This window comes from Tenebrio molitor, chromosome X, assembly GCF_963966145.1.
Source record: "Tenebrio molitor chromosome X, icTenMoli1.1, whole genome shotgun sequence".
Lineage (NCBI taxonomy): Eukaryota > Metazoa > Arthropoda > Insecta > Coleoptera > Tenebrionidae > Tenebrio > Tenebrio molitor.
The window spans coordinates 7,121,369-7,140,307 of NC_091055.1; the positions used below are offsets into that span (position 1 = coordinate 7,121,369).

General features: G+C 34.2%; 1 protein-coding gene across 1 annotated transcript in view; it reads right to left on the reverse strand.

Moving 5' to 3' along the window:
• Positions 1-18,939, reverse strand: part of LOC138140002 (uncharacterized) — a 168,409-nt gene that overhangs the window by 35,021 nt on the left and 114,449 nt on the right. Inside the window, exons 4-6 of the mRNA XM_069060651.1 lie at positions 12,173-12,386; positions 8,439-8,607; positions 4,482-4,618 (exon numbers count right to left, since the gene is read on the reverse strand). Coding sequence (XP_068916752.1) covers positions 4,482-4,618; positions 8,439-8,607; positions 12,173-12,386 — 520 coding nt within the window. The remainder of the gene's footprint in view (positions 1-4,481; positions 4,619-8,438; positions 8,608-12,172; positions 12,387-18,939) is intronic.

An 18,939-nucleotide genomic window follows, 5' to 3' on the forward strand; every position in this document is an offset into this window, starting at 1 on the left:
TTTATTAAAAATTTGGTAGAAGAAGCTTTTGATGTTGCGCAGCCTAATTAAATAATTTACAAGATAAAGACTTCCACATACACTCATACCTAGTGAATATAACTGGACACTTTTAAATCGTCCTGAAATATTTTACTAAAGTTATTTGCGCAAAAACCGTCATTAATTCAATTGTCGTGAACCTAAGGGGCTTTAAAAAATCTGAAATATTATTAAACATTAATTCAGAGTTTTCCGTGAAGTGTTCAGAGGGCCATTAATATGCAATATCACTTCATGAAGAAATATGCAACGTCGCCACCAGTTACTTGAGCCCATGAATTATAAAATAACATCGAAATCATAAAACCGCATTTGCAGACAGTTCGCCGGAAATATTTCAGAGACAAATTCTTCTTCGGTGCTCGACTCACAATTACTTAGTCCAATCGCCAAAAATTAATCAGATTCAACAATCACTTAATTAAAGTTAAACGAGCAGATTATGAAAATAGATTTATCGTGGTGCAACTGAGGGTTAACGAAGCCTTTTCACCACTATTCTATTTATTCGATGACAAAACTTTAAGCCTTGGCAGACATCCAGCTTTTCAATTAAATAATGGGTTACACTTGGGTAGATTGTTCTGGAACGTAGGTTCGAAGGTATGAATATACAACGGTCATTTAAACTACCACCGTTCTTATGTACCCGACATAATGCCTATTTTCATCCCCGACCTCAAGAAAATGCTTTGTTTATGCTTGCATAAAATAAAAGCAATTAACTTAATTTTAAACAAATAGCCTACATCAACATTTACCTTCACGTTAATTTACACTTTACTAACCCACTCGTTAACACTAAATTAAAAAAGATGTACGTTACACCTTCACATCATAATTTAATTTTTCAATTCATAGTTGGGATTTTATTGAAGACGTAATTTTTGTAGTCGAGTGTCGCTATCGCAAAATGTGATCCTAACGGTTTCGGTTACAAGTTAGTAGAATGTGCGTCCATTAATATGAAATATTGTAAAAAAATTTAATACGTACTCTTACTCAAGAATGAGATATACTTTTTATCCACGGAAGTAGTGTAGGGGTTTCGTATAGCAGTGTAATAAACCGACCCCATGAGGCAAATTTGAGATTTAAAGGGCCGTAGAGATCTGTTCCTTTGAATAACAACCACGGGAGGTGTAGGAAAAGATATAGAATCAGGGTCCACATTGATACAACAATGTGCTTATATTTGCTTTAGACAGTCATTTAAAAGAGTTCACGTTGAACACTAATACGATAAGAAACCCTTACGACAACGTATTACATCCATAAAAAAAAATTCTACTGAAAATACAGAGAAAGTGACGTTTATTAATTCTGTTGATTCGGTTCAGGTCTGCGGTTATAATTTTCGGAATTAACCGATTACACTGATGTAGTTGAGTTACAGGGAATTAAAACAGAGCGGTTTTCAAATCCCCGTTTTCAATATAATATGCTCGATTGAAAGGCCAATAGCCACCATAAAATTTGTGTAGATTATACACGATACAAAGAGAATTGTCAAGCAGAAATTGTGTTCATTCTTTAGTAAAAAAAAGTACGTCACCCGTTTTCAGTCCGACATGAAAAATTACTTTTGTAAATAAAATCTCACGCGGGTTATTGTAACAACACCAACAGAATTTTTAATTTTTCTTAAAGAAAATTTAAATAGTATGTACATATGATTTTTTCTAATTTATCTCATGTGTTTAGTATTCAATAAATCATACGCAATCAAGATATTTTCCAGAATTTTATTGCACATATTTTGACCATTCTGGGTGCAGATAAGTTTGAATTACGAAGTCCAATTTATTTGTTAAATGTTGACTTAATAAATACAATCGCCTAAAATATAACACATACTTTTAATCAGAATTGAAATAAATATTTGTCAATATGTTACTAACGTGTAACTTATTCTTTCTTCTAACTAATCCTTACACAAGTATACTTTGGAACGCAGGATATTGAATATACTTGAACAAGAAAAAATGTTGATCGTATTCTCTTCGACTTATTGAAAATAAATATTTGTAAGAAATCATTGGTTACTGAGATCACTTAAAATGGCGGTTCGATAAGGCGACGTTCAATTTTTTTTTGTTTACAAAGTTTCGACACGCGGAAAAAGTTCTTTTCTAACTTAATTTTTCGTTAGCCGAGCTTTTAACACATTGGCCCAATTCACGAACACACTTTGCACAAGAGATGCTGTAAATTATAGACCTCTATGTAGGCATTCATTAGTGTAAATTAACGTTACGCGGAAAGTATTTGCACTATTAATGCATAATATAGAAAAATATTTGTGGCGTTGTTAATGTCTAACCGAAAGATTCAGTCAAAGTTTAGACTAGATAAAGATAAACACTCTCAGATTTACGTAATTTATGTGCTGTTGTAATATTTATGCTTTAAATGCCCTTACTCTACATAATTAAACTTGCTAACATTGCAGGTTTCAACTATATTACATCTGGCAGAAATTCACTTGAATTTTACAATTAGACTTTATTGCCGGATGAAATAGATTTCTACCGTGAGTACATTATTTTAATGTTTTATTGTTAATACTGCTTAAAAGATTACCCGTTAAAATTATTATCTCATTGTTATATAACAAAAAATAAATTGAATTGGTTATTTAACACACATGTTGTTGTTGTTTGGCTTCTTTGTGGGAAATACCGACTTCTAAGTTAATTTCATCCAAACTGACGAAACCTAAAAAGATTGAAAAAGGTCTGCGATGGATGGGTCGACTTTTACGTTTTATTCTTTACAAAACCATTACGTTGAGGACAGCAGAACTTTACTCTTTGTTTCAATGAGGTTTTGTATACTAATGCACATATAAATTGTATTATTTTTAAATTTTTAATTCACGTATGGTCTTGTTTTCCAACATTTTACATGTTGACAAAGTTCTACCAACAAACATTACGAGTTTGCTTGGAAAAACATATACATTCTGAGTCGACGAAAGCGGGAGAATTGTAATGGAAGAACCGTGGTAAAGATGACAATATGGCTTTCGTTTAGATCTAAACCTGTCAAATAAATCAAATTACAGTTTGTAAAACACTACGTTTATTTAATCTAGAGTGCTCGGTGAATAATGTTTGACATTTGCAAAGAAGTGAATTTTATTTTGTCATTTTATTTTAAACTCCTGCTTGTTTAGAGTTTCGATCCAATTGTTTTTCATTTTGCAAATTCCTAAATGGACAGGTAAATGCAGACTCTTTCAGCTGATATGTCACAGGATTTTTGACTCAAACTTTACATATCAGGACATTTTTTTTAACACTGAACATAGCCCATACTTATTCCCTATATTCAGTTTTAAAAAACACAGGTCAATGCATGTAGGTAATCAAGTAACCAAGGTAAAAAAATAACTACTTGACAGTTTAAAAAATGATCAAGTTGTTTGAAGAAACAATACACATAATGCACTTATTCCATGCCAATCAGAGCATGAGAAGTGTGTGTGACATTTCCAATGCAACACATGATAGACCAGTTCCATCAATCGGAACAATTTTTAACATTATTTCAAAATTTAATCTTGAATGACATTTCTAGTCGACATTTCGACCATTTTTGACAGGTTCGTGTATAATTGGTTGCATAGCAACTCACAATCCATTGATCTCTGTTTTTTAAAATTGAACACAGAGAATAAGTATTGACTATGTTCAGTGTTAAAAAAATGTCCCGGTATAGAATGCATTGGAGTCGTTAAAATTAGAAATTATTTAACATCAAGGAAATGAAAAAGGGTAACCATAATGTGATTTTCGTTGCCATTTCGTACGTTCAAAATTATTATTCATTTATTACAGAGGAATATTTTTGTAAAAATATATTATCTTTCGTTTGTATTGAAAATGGTGGATGCGCCGGATGAATGAATAACCAATAGTTGTTACTAGTTATTGCTACAATTCATATCTGGTCAAATATTTGCTGGAATTAAATAGAATCCCCAAATTTGTTATTATTTATTGTGTAAATATCTGTAGTAATTTTTAAATTTATTGATATTGCTTTTGTCGTTATACTTACATAAAGTATGAAAGTTTTAGAAGAATCGATTAAAATTTAGTCGTTCAAGGAGGTTTTATAAATTGTTTTATTAACTGGCGCCGGCTCGGCATAATTTTTCGGGCCAGGCCAATGAAAATGGAATAGGAATATAAATAAAAAGTTAGCGTCGAGTTTGTCGGGGGGTCATAAGTCGAAATGATCTGAAGTTGGTGGAGTTAATTGATTTTCATTTATCTTTGTTAAAATTTGGGAATCTTTAAAGAATCGTTCCTCACTTATTTGATTCAGTGTTCTGATTGGTGACCGCGCTTTTACTGTGGCCAAGCTAGTACATTATTCTCCAAAGTTAAGATTAATGGTGAGATTTGGCAGATTTTACTGCAATAACTTACCGTTAAGAACGTGTACAGCCACGGTCGCAAATGCCAGCGCTCCCACGGCGCACGTGTAGTTCCCCGAATGGCGGGTTTCCAGGGGGCCCACCGTCAGGGTGGAAATCGCCGAATCCGTTGTCGTAGATAGGTTGGAGCTGGAACAAACACGATATGATAATTACTATTGCAGCGGTCGCTTAGACACTTCCCGCCATCTTGTCACGCCATTCCGGCTTCACATAAATTAACAGACGTCATCTCGACGGAGGCTTCAAAAAATGGGGCTCTGACTAATTTTTACCTATCTAATCTATTTCAGCTTCGCGAACATCTTCACCTTTATATAGATACTTATTTTTTAAACGACCTCACTCTTGGGAAATCAATTACGTCTTCACCAAATAAAACACTACATCTAACAACACGGCTACATAAATAATACAAAACGACCTTTGAATGCGCCTAGTATACGAATGTATCCTTTACGTGAATCTTAACAGTCCACGCAAATAATGCAATGCATTTTATTAAAAAAATAATTTATCATAGGTACTGATCATTTCAATTTTCTATAAGATGTCACTACTAGCAAGGCCCCCTCAGCACACATTATTTTTTAAGGAATCTACCCCGGTTTGAAGGTACTGTTACATTTAAAAAAATGCAAGTATTTCACGATCATCCGGTCACCGTGCGCACGACTCGCGGCGAGTCCGTTTTCCGCCAAAAATGATAAAAATCCGATTGAGAGGGGCGAAACTATAAAAGAGAAGGAGAGGTCTTTGGTATTTTGTCTTGGTTGATGGTCAGATAGGTGCTGGAGTGTGAAGGGGGCTGAAACGGCGAGTGGTTGAGCGGCGAGAATAGAGTGTGGAGACGTCGAAGGTCCGAAGAGGGTGAGGCTGGAAGAAGAGTCCAGGAAGTCTGAACCCAGACGCCAAGGAGCGGATTTACGGATCGTCGGAGTGCGGAGTCAGAGTCCACGCCCGGATTTCGTCGTCCAGCGTGGGCCCGAAGAAGTCCCCCAGGAACGTCCAGATCTCCAGAGACGTCGACCGCCCCGTGACGGATCAAGGCCAGGGTGATAGAGAAATTTTTGAGTTTTCGGGAAGCGAGCGCGTCGTTTCAGGCAGAACGCTTTTTTTTGTTCGGGTTTGAGTTATCGGTCTGCTGGTGATCTCGCTTGCAAACGGCTGGTCAGACCGATAACAGTTTTTTGTAATAGTTCTTATTTTATTCTTTATCGTTTGTGTCTTCGTCCGCTGCCCGACTTCTTTCTCTTTTGGTATTTTCCTTTTCATTTGGGAAACGAGGTGAGGCCCGAGGGATCGGTCCCGCTGATCGTGGGCGGCGTAGAAGAATAACGTCGAGGACGATAACGGGCTTCGCTTTCGATTCCCCCTATTTTTTTTTTATTTTTGTTTTTGAACCCATTTACTTTTCGAGAGTTTTTTTAGTGTGAGGAACTTTTTTGTTTAAAGTTATTCAGATTTGTACATGTGCAGGACGGAGTGAAAATATAATTATTTTTTTTAAACCACTCGGAGTTTTCCTTTCTTCCGGTTATCACCACCCACCCACACATTTTGGTTGTACTCTCGAGCAGTCTCCAGTGGATCTCGACCTGAAATCTTCAAGGAAGGCGCAATGTTTATTGTAGGCAAAAGTGGACATGAACGTATTTCAACATTTACGTTAATTTTATCCTGTTCCTTCATATTGCTGATAGTAGATGCATATTCCTTATTTTTCAAGAAGAAATGTAATATGTCTTCATCTGTGTATGACTTCTCTAGCTTATTCGCATTTGCAAACATAATATAGGTACATTTTCTTAAATATTATTCCCCGGGAGATATCTGCATGTTATCAAGTTTGTCAAGTCCATGCTAAAAAACAACCAAAACCAGTACCTCTATACATAATAATTAGTGATTTGAGTAGGACCATGGCCAACTATATCCATATACACTAGACGTGTATACATGGCCGTTTCATTTTGAGAATAAAAGTGTTCCTAGAAAGCAAACCATGAACGACCGTAAAGTAGCGACATCTGTTGGACCCTTACATAATAATTTTTTAAATTTGAAATACATAATTGTCAAATTGAGCGTCAGATTTTGGAAGTATTTTCTTACCATTCTGTGCTCAGTGTTCAACTATAACATTTATTGTTCAGTTTTTGATTGTCGTGTTTAGTTTCGTTGTGTTCATTTATATTTAATTATTAGTTCCTTATTAATTTAACTTTTTTAATATAGGTCAAAATACTTAAAAAAGTGTTGTGTACTGAGGGGGCCATTTGCTTTTTAAATATACCTTTAAAAACAGGTCAAAACTCTTTAAAAAACAAAGTGTTCTGAAAAGGCCTTAGTAGTAAAAAACTTAAAAATAGGTCAAAATGCATTAACATTTTAACTTTTTAATATACCTACCTTAAAAACAGTAAAATTCGGACGAAGTCCTCATGAGCGAAGCGAATTTTTGAAATATTCGCTTTTTAAATATGCATACCATAAAAAAATAGGGTAAAATCCTTAAATTTTAAACGTTTTCAAAGGTGAATTTGTTTGGGCAAAACCGAATTCACCTTTGGAAAAACATGATAGATTCCTTAAAATTTTGACTTTTTTAAAAAAGGCTATCTTTGGAAAAACAGGGTGGATTCCATAAAATTTGACTTTTAAAAAAGGGTACCTTTAACAGGGTAAAATCCTTAAAAATGTTGTGTACTGAAGGGGCCTTACTACTAGTGATGTCTTACAACAAACTGAATAAGCAAAACGATTTTTGAAAAAGACATCTAATTATTTTGAAACACATACCTACTCTTATCAAAATATTCTGCTTTGAACAGAATCAAAAAGTAACATTTTTGACTCAGAGTGATGAAAATGTTTTATTAGTTAAGCTTTCAACGAAAAAAACTTGAACCAAATGTGTTTCTCAATTCTAAAACTGCGGTAGCAATAATTGTTTATCTAGAAATGTCCTAACCAATGAAAAATGTTCAAATTGGTTAAGACGATTGGTGAAAATTTTCAAATTTCTAAATTTTTGATAGTATTCAGGATGAAATGTGAAGATTTCCAGTAGAGTAGAGTTTAAATTGCGAATTTTTGACACAAACGGCAATCTAGGAGTTAAATTGTATGTAAGCGCCGGGCTAAATGATTAAACAATGTAAACAAAAACAACTATTCACTAGGCTGTGTGCTCCAACAGGGCATGAATTACATAGATCACAATAGAGCCTCCACTTCCTGGTGATTCAGAAAAGCAATTGGGTTAATTGGGTGAAAGGGTTGTGTATTGTGTTTCTTAAAATATTATATATCAAATGTGGTCAGTTAAACATTGAAAATGTATCCTATTTAAAATTATAACAAAAACAAATAATTTTCTGTCTGTGATATTTTCCTTTGTAATAGAATTTTGTTCATTGCTAATAAATTTCATTATGAGGTATTTAAATAGATTAATTAACAAACAGAGATGTAACAAAAGAAAGAAAAGATATTTCTGAGTGTAGATGGTTTTATTGGCTGTGAGTTTCACCTTTGATATACCTACTCGTATTTTAAAATGTTGAATGAGTTTGGAATTTGATTAAAAAAAATAAAAATAAAAATAAAGAGATTAACAAAGTTAATGACCGAGACAAAAAGTAACATTTTTTTTATTCGGTTTTTCGGGGCTCAATTATGTATTCAGGGTTTAGACTGACACTGAATAAAATGAATTGTTTGTGGTCTGTCCGAGTACGTTTTGTTTGACGTGTTGCAATTCGTCAAATCTCTCGTCAGTTTTTACGGAGTATGTTATTTGTTCGGTTTTTTCTTAACCCACATTAGCGGAACAATCCGAAAAATATTTCCACTCTCCAAATGAAGTAACTTAATCCCCCGGAGCATCAAGGAAAGCGCCGAGTAGAGGACAAAGGGTGTCTGTGTGGTGAAGGTACTTACTCACCTGATACCCTTAGAGAGCGTGCGGTCTCCATGTCTCCAGGTGACAGGGGGGTTCTCGGAGCCCCCTCCTACTTGTGTCGCTAGACATGTCAACTCGAGAGCACTGCCGGCTTTGTAATACCGTTCAGTCACCTCCCGACCAGATTCGTCCACTATTCGCACTTCGGGGGCTGCAAATAGAATATATTCATTAGTCCCAATACCCCATTTCACCCGCACTCATAGAATTTTAATACTGTCTCGGAACACTATTGCGGGACTTGATTTTACTACCCGCTAAGGAGAATGTCTTCCACCACTATCAAACCCTACTACGTGATTGCATAACTAAACCAACCGCTATCTCACAAACCACACCATTTCAAAAATTAAACAATCAACAAACCCCCCACATCAAATGTAAGGCGAGTACTACATTCTGTAACAGCCATCTAAAAGAATTTGAAGAAAGAAATTAGAAGTAAGTAAGTAAATCTACTTTGAAAAATAGACAGTATCTTGTGGTATTGCTTTCGACTGTTGCTAGGAAGGATTTATAATCTTGCAACAAAATGATGTAAATTCGGTCTGGTCCTAACAAAAATCAAATTTTAAATATTAAAAAGTGTAGCGGAAGAAAAACGGCTTATATAGAAAAATTATAGAAATATCGAAAAAACAGTGTGATTAGTTAAAGTAATTAATTTAGAATTTAACAGGGCTGATTGCTATTTTGATCAAGAAAATGGTGAGCAAGTGAGGTGTTTCGAGAATAATCAAAGAAAGCGGAACCACTACAGCAAAGTAGGTAGTAGTACCGACAGTAGTAATTTTCGTGCCCACGTGTTGTAAAATTACAAGGTAAACTATTTCTCTGATTGTTTAAAAAACGTTCTTTGCAAAATCTTTCATTTAATTTGTTTTAAATTTGTTATCGTGAAGTATGTGATCTTTTTGCATTGAACGATCGGAGAAACGCTTTCTCATCAAGGCTACCTTTTTCAAAATTATTTAAAAAATTTTTTTATTCATTATTTGTTTTTTGGAATTTTCGTAGTCGGGGAATCCCGCCAGTGTCCATCATACTGAAACCTATGGTCCGGCGCAGAGCACAAAATGAAGCCACGCTATCCATTAATGGGGATATCGATCGTTGACAAACAGCTGACACGTGAAAAGAGTTTCTCATAAGTCTGATGACACCTCTCCTTTTTATGATTCCCGACATTATTCCAGGCTTGACTGAGAGGCTCTAAGAGTATTCGCGAGGGGTCAATTTAACAGGGGAGACAATTCAAATCTTTGTAGGTTCACATAGTTCGCATCTCAAATTCTTTTGATGTTATTCATGTTCATACATTTATTTATTCTCGTACTTGCACTCAGGGTGCAAAATTTCATTCATTCAAACAACCACATAATAGTATATTTCAACCAAGGTAAGAAAGTGCTTTCTTGCAGACCGCAGGCAAAGATTATAAACCGAGCCGCAGGCGAGGTTTGGAAGTGCCCAAGGTCTGCAAGGGCACCTTCTTAACAAGGTTTGAATACTATTTTTCTCCCTACCGGCACAACTTCGTTGAAAAAAGTCAAGAAAAGATGGTTATATTCCTGATTAAAACGAACATTTTGAAAATTGAATAGTAGGCTGGGTTATTTGTTTAATTAACTTGTCGTTGCATTTGAAGATTTGACGTTTGTTCGAAAATTTGATATAAACAGGGTAAAGTAACCTATTTAACATTTTTTTATATATCTTAAACTTTAATTTCAGTATAGAATCTCGCCTTTACAACTTGCTTTATTGAATTGGCTTTCATTTATCAATAACTTATTTCATTTTTGACATTTGTATTTTGGTAGAGTTTAACCATAAACATTTCATGATTAACTTTCTTACCTTAGCGAGAAAGTTGAATTTTCTCACCTCAAATGAGGTATCCACAGCCTACATTTCTAACCGGTAGGGAAAAAAAGGTAAATCTTAATATTGGTGCTGTGACCAGGATTGCACCAAAAAGGCAAAACATTACTTATAATATTTTTCTAAGTGGCCATATTCTATTTCAATTGAAATAAAGTAAAAGTGTTATAAATGCTAAAATGACTGCATGTAGATAGAGACATGCGGATGTGGATGTAGATGTATGTAAAATTACACGAAAAGTTGGAAAGTGAATAAATGAATTTTGTCTAATGAGTAATGATATTTAATTAGGTAGGTACGTTTGTTTAAATAACTACATTGATCATCTTTGAAATATAAAAAATTGACGGTGATAAATAAGTTCTGTTTAAATTGAACAAATCAATAAAAGATGGTAGGAAATAGTTTTCCAGTTTATGTAAAAATAGAAATAAGGCTGGCAAACTTTAGATCTCACGTGGGAATAATGAGAGGTAAAAGAATAGTGGAAACTTTGGCATTGACATAAAATCGTTTCGTTGATCAAGTTTTTCAGTGGTAGACTCTCAGCTTTGACCTAGTAAAACTTAAATGCTTCTGCATATTCATGGTCGACTCCTTAATGTCTTTCTTGTGTAGTCTCGGCTTGGGTTTTAATATTTATTTCATTGTATAAAGACATAAATGCCGTTTTGTTCCATTGTTTTGCAACGAAACCACAAAAGTTTGACACCACTTTCTTGAAGTTACGTTTTAACTGCGGGCTGTTGGAAAACATGTGAAATGTTGGCACTTTGATAAAATGCAAAACACGAAACAACTTTTAGTTTTTGTGCTCTCCAGCCAAGCTCCGTACAATGCCTGCATTAACTGAATTTTATACAATTTAAACGAATTTTCTGCCACATCTGATCCTTAACTAGGATCATTTGCATCTGTATTTTTAAAAATGAGAAACCGGTTAGTTTTGTAAACTCTGAATATCTGGCTGGAACAGTTTTTCATTATAAATTCAGCAATTAATATAGACATGCATTCCAGCTGTTTCATAATTCATGAACGTTAATATTTAAATAATTTAATTTATGTAGACTCTTACGCAAAATCAGTTCTATGGGCGGCGAAGTACCCCATTTAGGTAGTTTTAACAATGCCGCCAGTTAAATTGGAAATTATAAGAAACCATTCCACCCAGTTCACACGTTACATGTCAGTAAATAATTACACCCAATTAAACAATTAATATTTCCATTCCCCATACAATATATTACCATTTATTGATTCACTGTTGGACCTCTAATTCCCCCACATTGAATTTTTGAAACAATATATTTATCCATTAATTAGGTTCGGACAAATATTTGTTGAACTTTAATTGAATTATATCACACATTGCACTCTATTCATTTTTTTAAACACATTGTACATGTTTATTTTTCACTTTAAAAACAATAATTCATTTGTAAATGTCCAATAATTTTTTTCTCAATTCTTCAAATTTTTTAATAAATTGAGTCCAATGTACCACTTAAAAATGATTGGTAAAAGTATTCCCTAACAAGGAACAATTACGTTTTTGCGGGAAATTATGACAAATGCAATTTCTAGAATGGAAAATAAATTTTGACGTCTTAGTTAACATCTATAAGTTGCAGTGATTTTCATGGAAACCAAAAGAAAAAAATCCAAAAAGCAATATTTGATAAAAGTAAGAAAGAGTAGATGAAATTTTGGTTGCTGCAGGCTGGACGTTAATGGGTTAAGAAAATAATGATGTTAATTTGCATGTAGACGTTAGTGAGTGGTGTAGTGATGGCATATAATAGGGGTAGCAAGTATTGGATACTGACCTGTGACTTTGAGAAATATTCTTTTGACTTTGGGAGGGTGCGTGGCGACTTGGCACTCGTATAAACCTTCGTCCCTTCGTGTGATGTAGACAATTTGTAAGCGAAAGTTGTTGGGGTATCGAAAACTGAGGGTGATGCGTTCGTCTCTGCTGTAAGCACTGCGACCCACAGTCAGGAGATGTATGGAGTCCCCTTTGTGATGAAGCCATGTCACCTGTAAGAAAATCATCACGTCTAAATATTCCCGAAGGATTCGATAACTTGCTAATTAACTCTAAACGGGACTCATTACTGTCGACAGGCTCATGCGAGACAATTTACAGCAACAGCTTCAAAATCGAGCATCTCGTGATCTAGGAATGTGTAGTGGGAACTTCAAAAGCCCTATATGCTTGACTCTAGACCATAAAGTACCGTTCATCCCAACTCGAACACCGATATTAATTATCCTGGGGTCCCATTCAATGAAGAAACGTCGAAACGGTAGCTACGTGCTATCGCCTCATTACTCTCTTCCTTTCCAATAGACTTTCTGGTTTAAGAGTGAATTCAAGGAATTCGTTTTTGTTAAACACCGGCTCGACCGACTCTGATATCCTCGTTAGCTGAGGCATGCACATCCTAGTGTTGGTGCTGAGAATTCCTGCTGATTAAACACACTCACTCTTTGAAAATTTTCTTTCGCGCTATGGTCTCCGCACGCAAATAATTTTGATACGAAGTTCTTCTCTCTGATAAGAAGTCTTCTACAAATGTATAAGGCAAAAATAGTACTACACGAGTGGACATTGTACATATTTGTTCCAATTCAGAAATACAATCGTTGGGTTGTAATTAAATCACGTGAAGAATCAAACGTCCTTATTAAGCTAACCCACTTTCAAAAAGCAGAAACTGTTTGATTACAACAGCGAAAATGGCACAAAAGAAAGATTTTCATAATATTTTTGTGTTTTAATTGAATTTATTATAATAACACAGTAAACATGTTGTTTAATAAGGTTCAGATTTTACAACATTGCACTTTTTTAAAATAAACTTTATTAGCTAACTTAATTTCAAAGTATTTTCGAATGTTGCTATAAATCAACATCAACATCATCAACATGATGAGGCCAGTTTTTTTGTGTCATGAATACTAATAAATACACTGTAGATATTAAGGTATTAAAAAGAATTATTAAATGTTGATGATGTTGCAAGTGATGTACAAAGTGATTAAAATGAAAACAAATCAGAGGAAGCGTTGCGAATTATCGGTCATGTCGTAGCGGAATCCTATGCAAATAAGCGTTCAATGCATGGGCGTAGACAATTTGTGGCTACTTTATAATAAATCATACCTCATGAATTTTAAACGTTGGAATTATAATTATGTATTTTATTATTATTATCTGATAGTGGAAAAAATGTATGAAATAAACAAGAGCAACATTTTACATTCGTAAGAATGAGTAATTTACCAGCTTTATTACCAAACGTGACGCCACTGGTAAGCAAATTTTTCGGTGAAATGTCAAAGAAACATCAGTTTTAAAGCAAAGGTGTTGATGTTAACCTTGAAAAAAAGTTTGCAATTTCGGCAAAGTTCACGGACCTTTCCTGTAAGCAACAATTATACCAGAATAAGTGGTAAAATGAGTTTTACCATTGAAGATAAAGCATTAATTATTAATCATTAATTGATTAATAATGGTTTTTTCGAGAGGTATAGCAACTAATAAATCGACTGTGTATAGCAAGTATACATGTGTGTACGATTAAGCTAAGACAGACGTTTCGATAGAACAAAAGATAAGGTAGCACACTTGATTTGTTTTCTTGTTGATCACTCTGTATATGAAACTGTTGGTGTTTAGCTTTGTTAAGTATGAAATATTGCAAATTGTTACACATTTTAAATGTGTTTACGTTAATTTTTTAAATGTAAAATAAAGAGTAATTTGGTCGGATTAGTTGAATTAATAAATCTGAAACAACAGATTTTACTTAAAAACAGACTTTAATAAACAATTAAAAGAACACAATTTTAGAAAATGTAAAGTATTGCTTCGTGACAGTACATATTCCATGCTTCAAATAAATTTTAAAATCTGTGTATAAAGATTTTGCGAAAATAAAAAAAGATACTCTTTTATTCTTTCTTTGTTAAAACATTGAGAACCTCGATTTGTCAGGTTTTAAAATTTATAAAGGAGGCCGAGAGGAAAATAATTTTGTAAAAGGGTGACGTTATTAGCAGCGGAAATCTAGCGAAACTTTGGACTTTATTAGATTACGAGTGAAACTTGTGACATCTAATGAATAGGCAACAGTCTCAAATAAACAGAAGTGAGCAAGTTTTAATTTTTAGTGTAAACAGCAAACTGGGGTCGAGTTTGGTGCACTTCGATGGTGTGGGGTCGTAATCAGGGCAGATTGAATATTATATTCTCTATTTTCGCCGGCTGAAACTTTTAATATGAATGTCGCAGTTTGGTCAGAACCGACAGTTCGAAATGCTAATGAAAATGTTTGAAAACAGCAAAGCTGACCGAGTTATGTGTCAGCGGGTTTCCGCATAGAAATTTTGGCCAGAAAATATATTACTTCCACACAAGCACATGCAAATTGCAAAATGTGGACACAGCGGATTTTTTACTACTTTTTTAATAACGGGACTCATTCTGACCATTTGAAAATTTATCGTTGGATAATTATGTACAGGAAAAATCTAAAAGCGGAACCGTTTACAAATAGGTCCGGTGCGCCTCCCCGTCAGGAATCAAGTTTGAATATTCTTGGCGTATATTATTGAGGCATGTGTGGGACAAGAGTGGGGTTGCAGAGTCGAGCAGCCACCCCTTGTTCTGATTAACGGTCGTGGAAGGGTCGTGCAAAACCTGCCTGTCTTGCGACAGGCTCGGATTTCCTTCGCCAGTCCAATCAGCAGGAATACAACCAGGATCTTGTTCATTGGATTGTGTCACGAAATTGTTAACCGAGAGCTTTTTTTATTTGCAGAAACTATTAAGTTCTCTGTTGCCTTCTCTGTTTTTATATGGGGAAGAAATACCGGCGGTTTATTTGCAGCTTACAAATATTTATATACAGAATAAAGATAATCTACCACCGTCGTAATTAGAGTCGGTTGCAGGCTCGGCTAAAGCAGAATTACGAGATAATTGAAAAAGCCATTTAAATATTTGCCTACTCTATCAACGAGATACGCCGAAAAAATCAACAGTCCTTCCACTCGACCACTCTTCAAATAAGCCATACTGAAAAAATGAGAAGCTGCAATTTGTGGGCTAACTGCCGAATATATTATTTTTCACAACGACTTTAATATTATAATTTTAGAATGAAACGCCATTTACGATTTCGACAATATTAAACTTTTATACAGTAAAATGTATCTACAAAAATTTATTATTATACTGTGAACAGACAAAGAAGTTACAGTTTGCGGAGATGTTAAAAAATAAAGACAATGAAGAAAATCGAGAATAGAGGAAATATAGCGACAGGGGTTGTCTGGAAATTGACAGAGTAAAGTATCTAGATAAAAGATTTGGAAGGTTAAAAATACAGATAATATCGAGATTTGGTTGTGGTGTTGACCCAATAAGTTCGGATGAAAGAATGCATGAGATAGGTAAAAGCACAGAAGAATGTCCAAGAAAAGGTTGATAATTGAATGAAAAAAAAAAAAACTGACAAATAAAAACTGGAAGGGGATTAAAATAAAGGATAATAAATAAAAACATAATTTGTATGTTACCGTAACAGAAAAATTTGTAGAAAATTTAAAAAATAATGTTAATGTATCGGATGTTCATTTAAATTTCCATTCAAAGTTGGCGTTGAAGAGTCGATTGTGAACGCATCACTCCGGTAAAAACACAAACAACGGTAACCTTTAAACAGCTAATCCGAAATCCGTAGTGCGTTCACAATCGACTTTAACCGGAAATTTAAAAGAACACCCCCCGAGTATTTATTTACGCCGACAATTTAATATTTTTTAACCTAGATATATCAAACTTTTTCACATTTTAGCACAATTATTCTTTAATTGTTTTAAATATTTTTTTGTTTTACTTGTGTGTATTTTGTTAGAAGAAAAATCATAGCAGATATGAATTTGAATGATCTAATATGGTAAAACTGGGTTGTCACATTTTTTGTCGGTGGCCCTATTAGGAAGTATGTATGTTGAAAACACTAATTATTTTTCGATCAGAGAATTTAAGCAACACGGCTCTCTGTCCATACTTAGATGGGTGGCCATCGTGGAAACGGCGTTTCTTCGTTTTATTGAGTAATTATGTCTATTGTTCTTTATATTAAATCAATAAACTCCGATATTGATGTCGTGTTAAAAGCAGTCGTACAGAAAAATAAATCATAATATACAAGTGTCCCCAAAAAAGGAAACGAGTACATAACTCCCTTATTTATAGGAGGCTTTTAACTATTTATACACCAAATTAAGTGGTTGTGAATAGGCTACAAAAGGGCCTAATAGATTCATGTACAGCCCCAAGGGCTTCAATGGTAAACTGTCAAAATATTTTTTTTCAAATGCGAACACATACTTTTTTTTTAGTAATTCTGATAGATATTTTTATTCTGAAAACAACAATGTATCGCAAGTATACACTTACATAACAAAAATACAAAAAAAAGTTAAAAAACGCTACTGTCGTCTATGCGCTCCATTTTGCGCTAAACATTGGGGGCATCTTTGCGCAATCCCTGTTATTATTTGTCATTTGTTTTTACAGCTGACTTAATTTGGTTATTAATTACATTTTGATAGCTTCTAGCTTGATGTTCGTCATTTGTTTCAAAAGTTAGTGTTATTTTTTTTATGCGAGGTTATACTTGTGAAAACATTATTGTTTTCAGAATAAGAATCTCTATCAGAATTACTAAAAAAAAGTATGTGTTCCCATTTGAAAAAAATTGTTTTGACAGGTTAATCTTGAAGCTCTTAGGGCTATACGTGAATTTAGTAGACCATCTTGTAGCCTGTTCACAACCATTTAATTTGGTGCAGATATTTAAAATCGTCCGATAAATAAGGGAGCTATGGACTCGCCTTCTTTTTTTGTAACACCCTGTATAAATAAAATTTGCTTAATTATTTGGTTCAAAGTATTCGTAAGGATTCTGCCTGGATACCGTGTCCCCTGTTACAATATGTAATTGATTTTTTTTCTCATTTTTTTCTTCTTTACGCTTGACGTGAAACTCTTTTGTCAGAAGGATCTACTTTTTGTACTTTTTTAATATTGAAGTGTGGTTCGCCCGATCTAAAAATATTAGCGTCTAAAATAGGAACCTTTCTTTTTGGTTCAAACATTTTTCCAATTTTTGATCTTCTTGGAACCTCGACAGAATCATCTCCAGTTGTTTCTTATATTCACTTAATTGGTTTGTGGCAGTATGCACAATGTGCAATATCATTCTGTTTCCGTTCAATCTAACAGTTCCAAACAAACTTGGACAGTCATAAACTGTAAATTAGAATATTCTATTAACAGTGGTAAAAATTGTAAGCATTCTGTTATAGTTTTCAAACAGCTGTTAATTTTCTGCCACAAGCGACGTCGAGCATTTGCCAAATGCGGTTTGCTTTTAATGCGAGGTCTCCCTTTGCTATATATTCAGACTAACCTCAATAATTCAACTCGTCAGGTCGTAGGTATTCTCACCTTTTTCAAATATAGCAGTGCGTCATTGCCTCTTTTACTATATGTGACATTCTGGTCGACGAGATTTTTAGGAGCTCTTCCAAAGCTAAATAATATATCACAAATCTGCTCGGCTTCTCTAATCCCACCTTGTCTCAAAATTCCAAGCGTACTTGTCGAATTGGATTAGAGTTGCGACGTCACTTGCTCCATGATTATCGACAAATTAAAACATTTTACAGAAACGCGAACGAAGATATTGAGAAACAAAATTGTTAAACTCCATACTTTCATAAACCCGGTGTGGTGTAACATTCGCCAGCTGCAAAATATCGTTACATTTGATAGCTTATGTCGGTGGAAAAAGTATCTGTTTAACACCAAACTACATCGCCTTACGAGCAACATTCTTATGATTTGGTTCCAGTGTTTCCGAGAATGTCTCTCATTCCCTTTATTTATCTTTTGAATATTCGTACTTTATTCTTCGAATAAATCAACAAAAAATTGATATCCAGATGCCAAACTTAACTCGTAGATTAGTTCATACGGTTAAGCTGCTACTATCAATGTACGAACGATTTTCTCTTGGCACGATTACAGCGTAAATACAATTTACAATTGTTTGCAATAGAAAAGTGAGTCGAAAATGCTTACAAATACAAAAAGTGTTGGATTTCTGGGAGCTTTTCATTTTAAAGGCATCGTAGTTTAAAGAACGGACTATAAAACACGGGTACTTATCAAAGAAAATATCGCAGTGTGGCCAGCGATAAAACAGGTTAAAGCAAGGATGTAAGAAGCAAATGCTGACTATAAATGGAGAGCTTTTAAGAGATGACTAAAAATGTTGAGTGCTGCGCTTATATAAAATCCCGATTCACGCTGTCAAGGCATTCAGATGTATTAAAAAAACTTTGATAACATCGTTTAAAATAACTGAAACGTACAACAGTTGGGTGAGATTTGTTCTGAAGTTTCTGTGTGAAATTGAAATTAGATACATTCGAATGCTAAACTATTTTGCGATTTATACGTAGCAACTGAGAATACCTTGTGTCCTTAAGTTTATGAATAATTGCATCC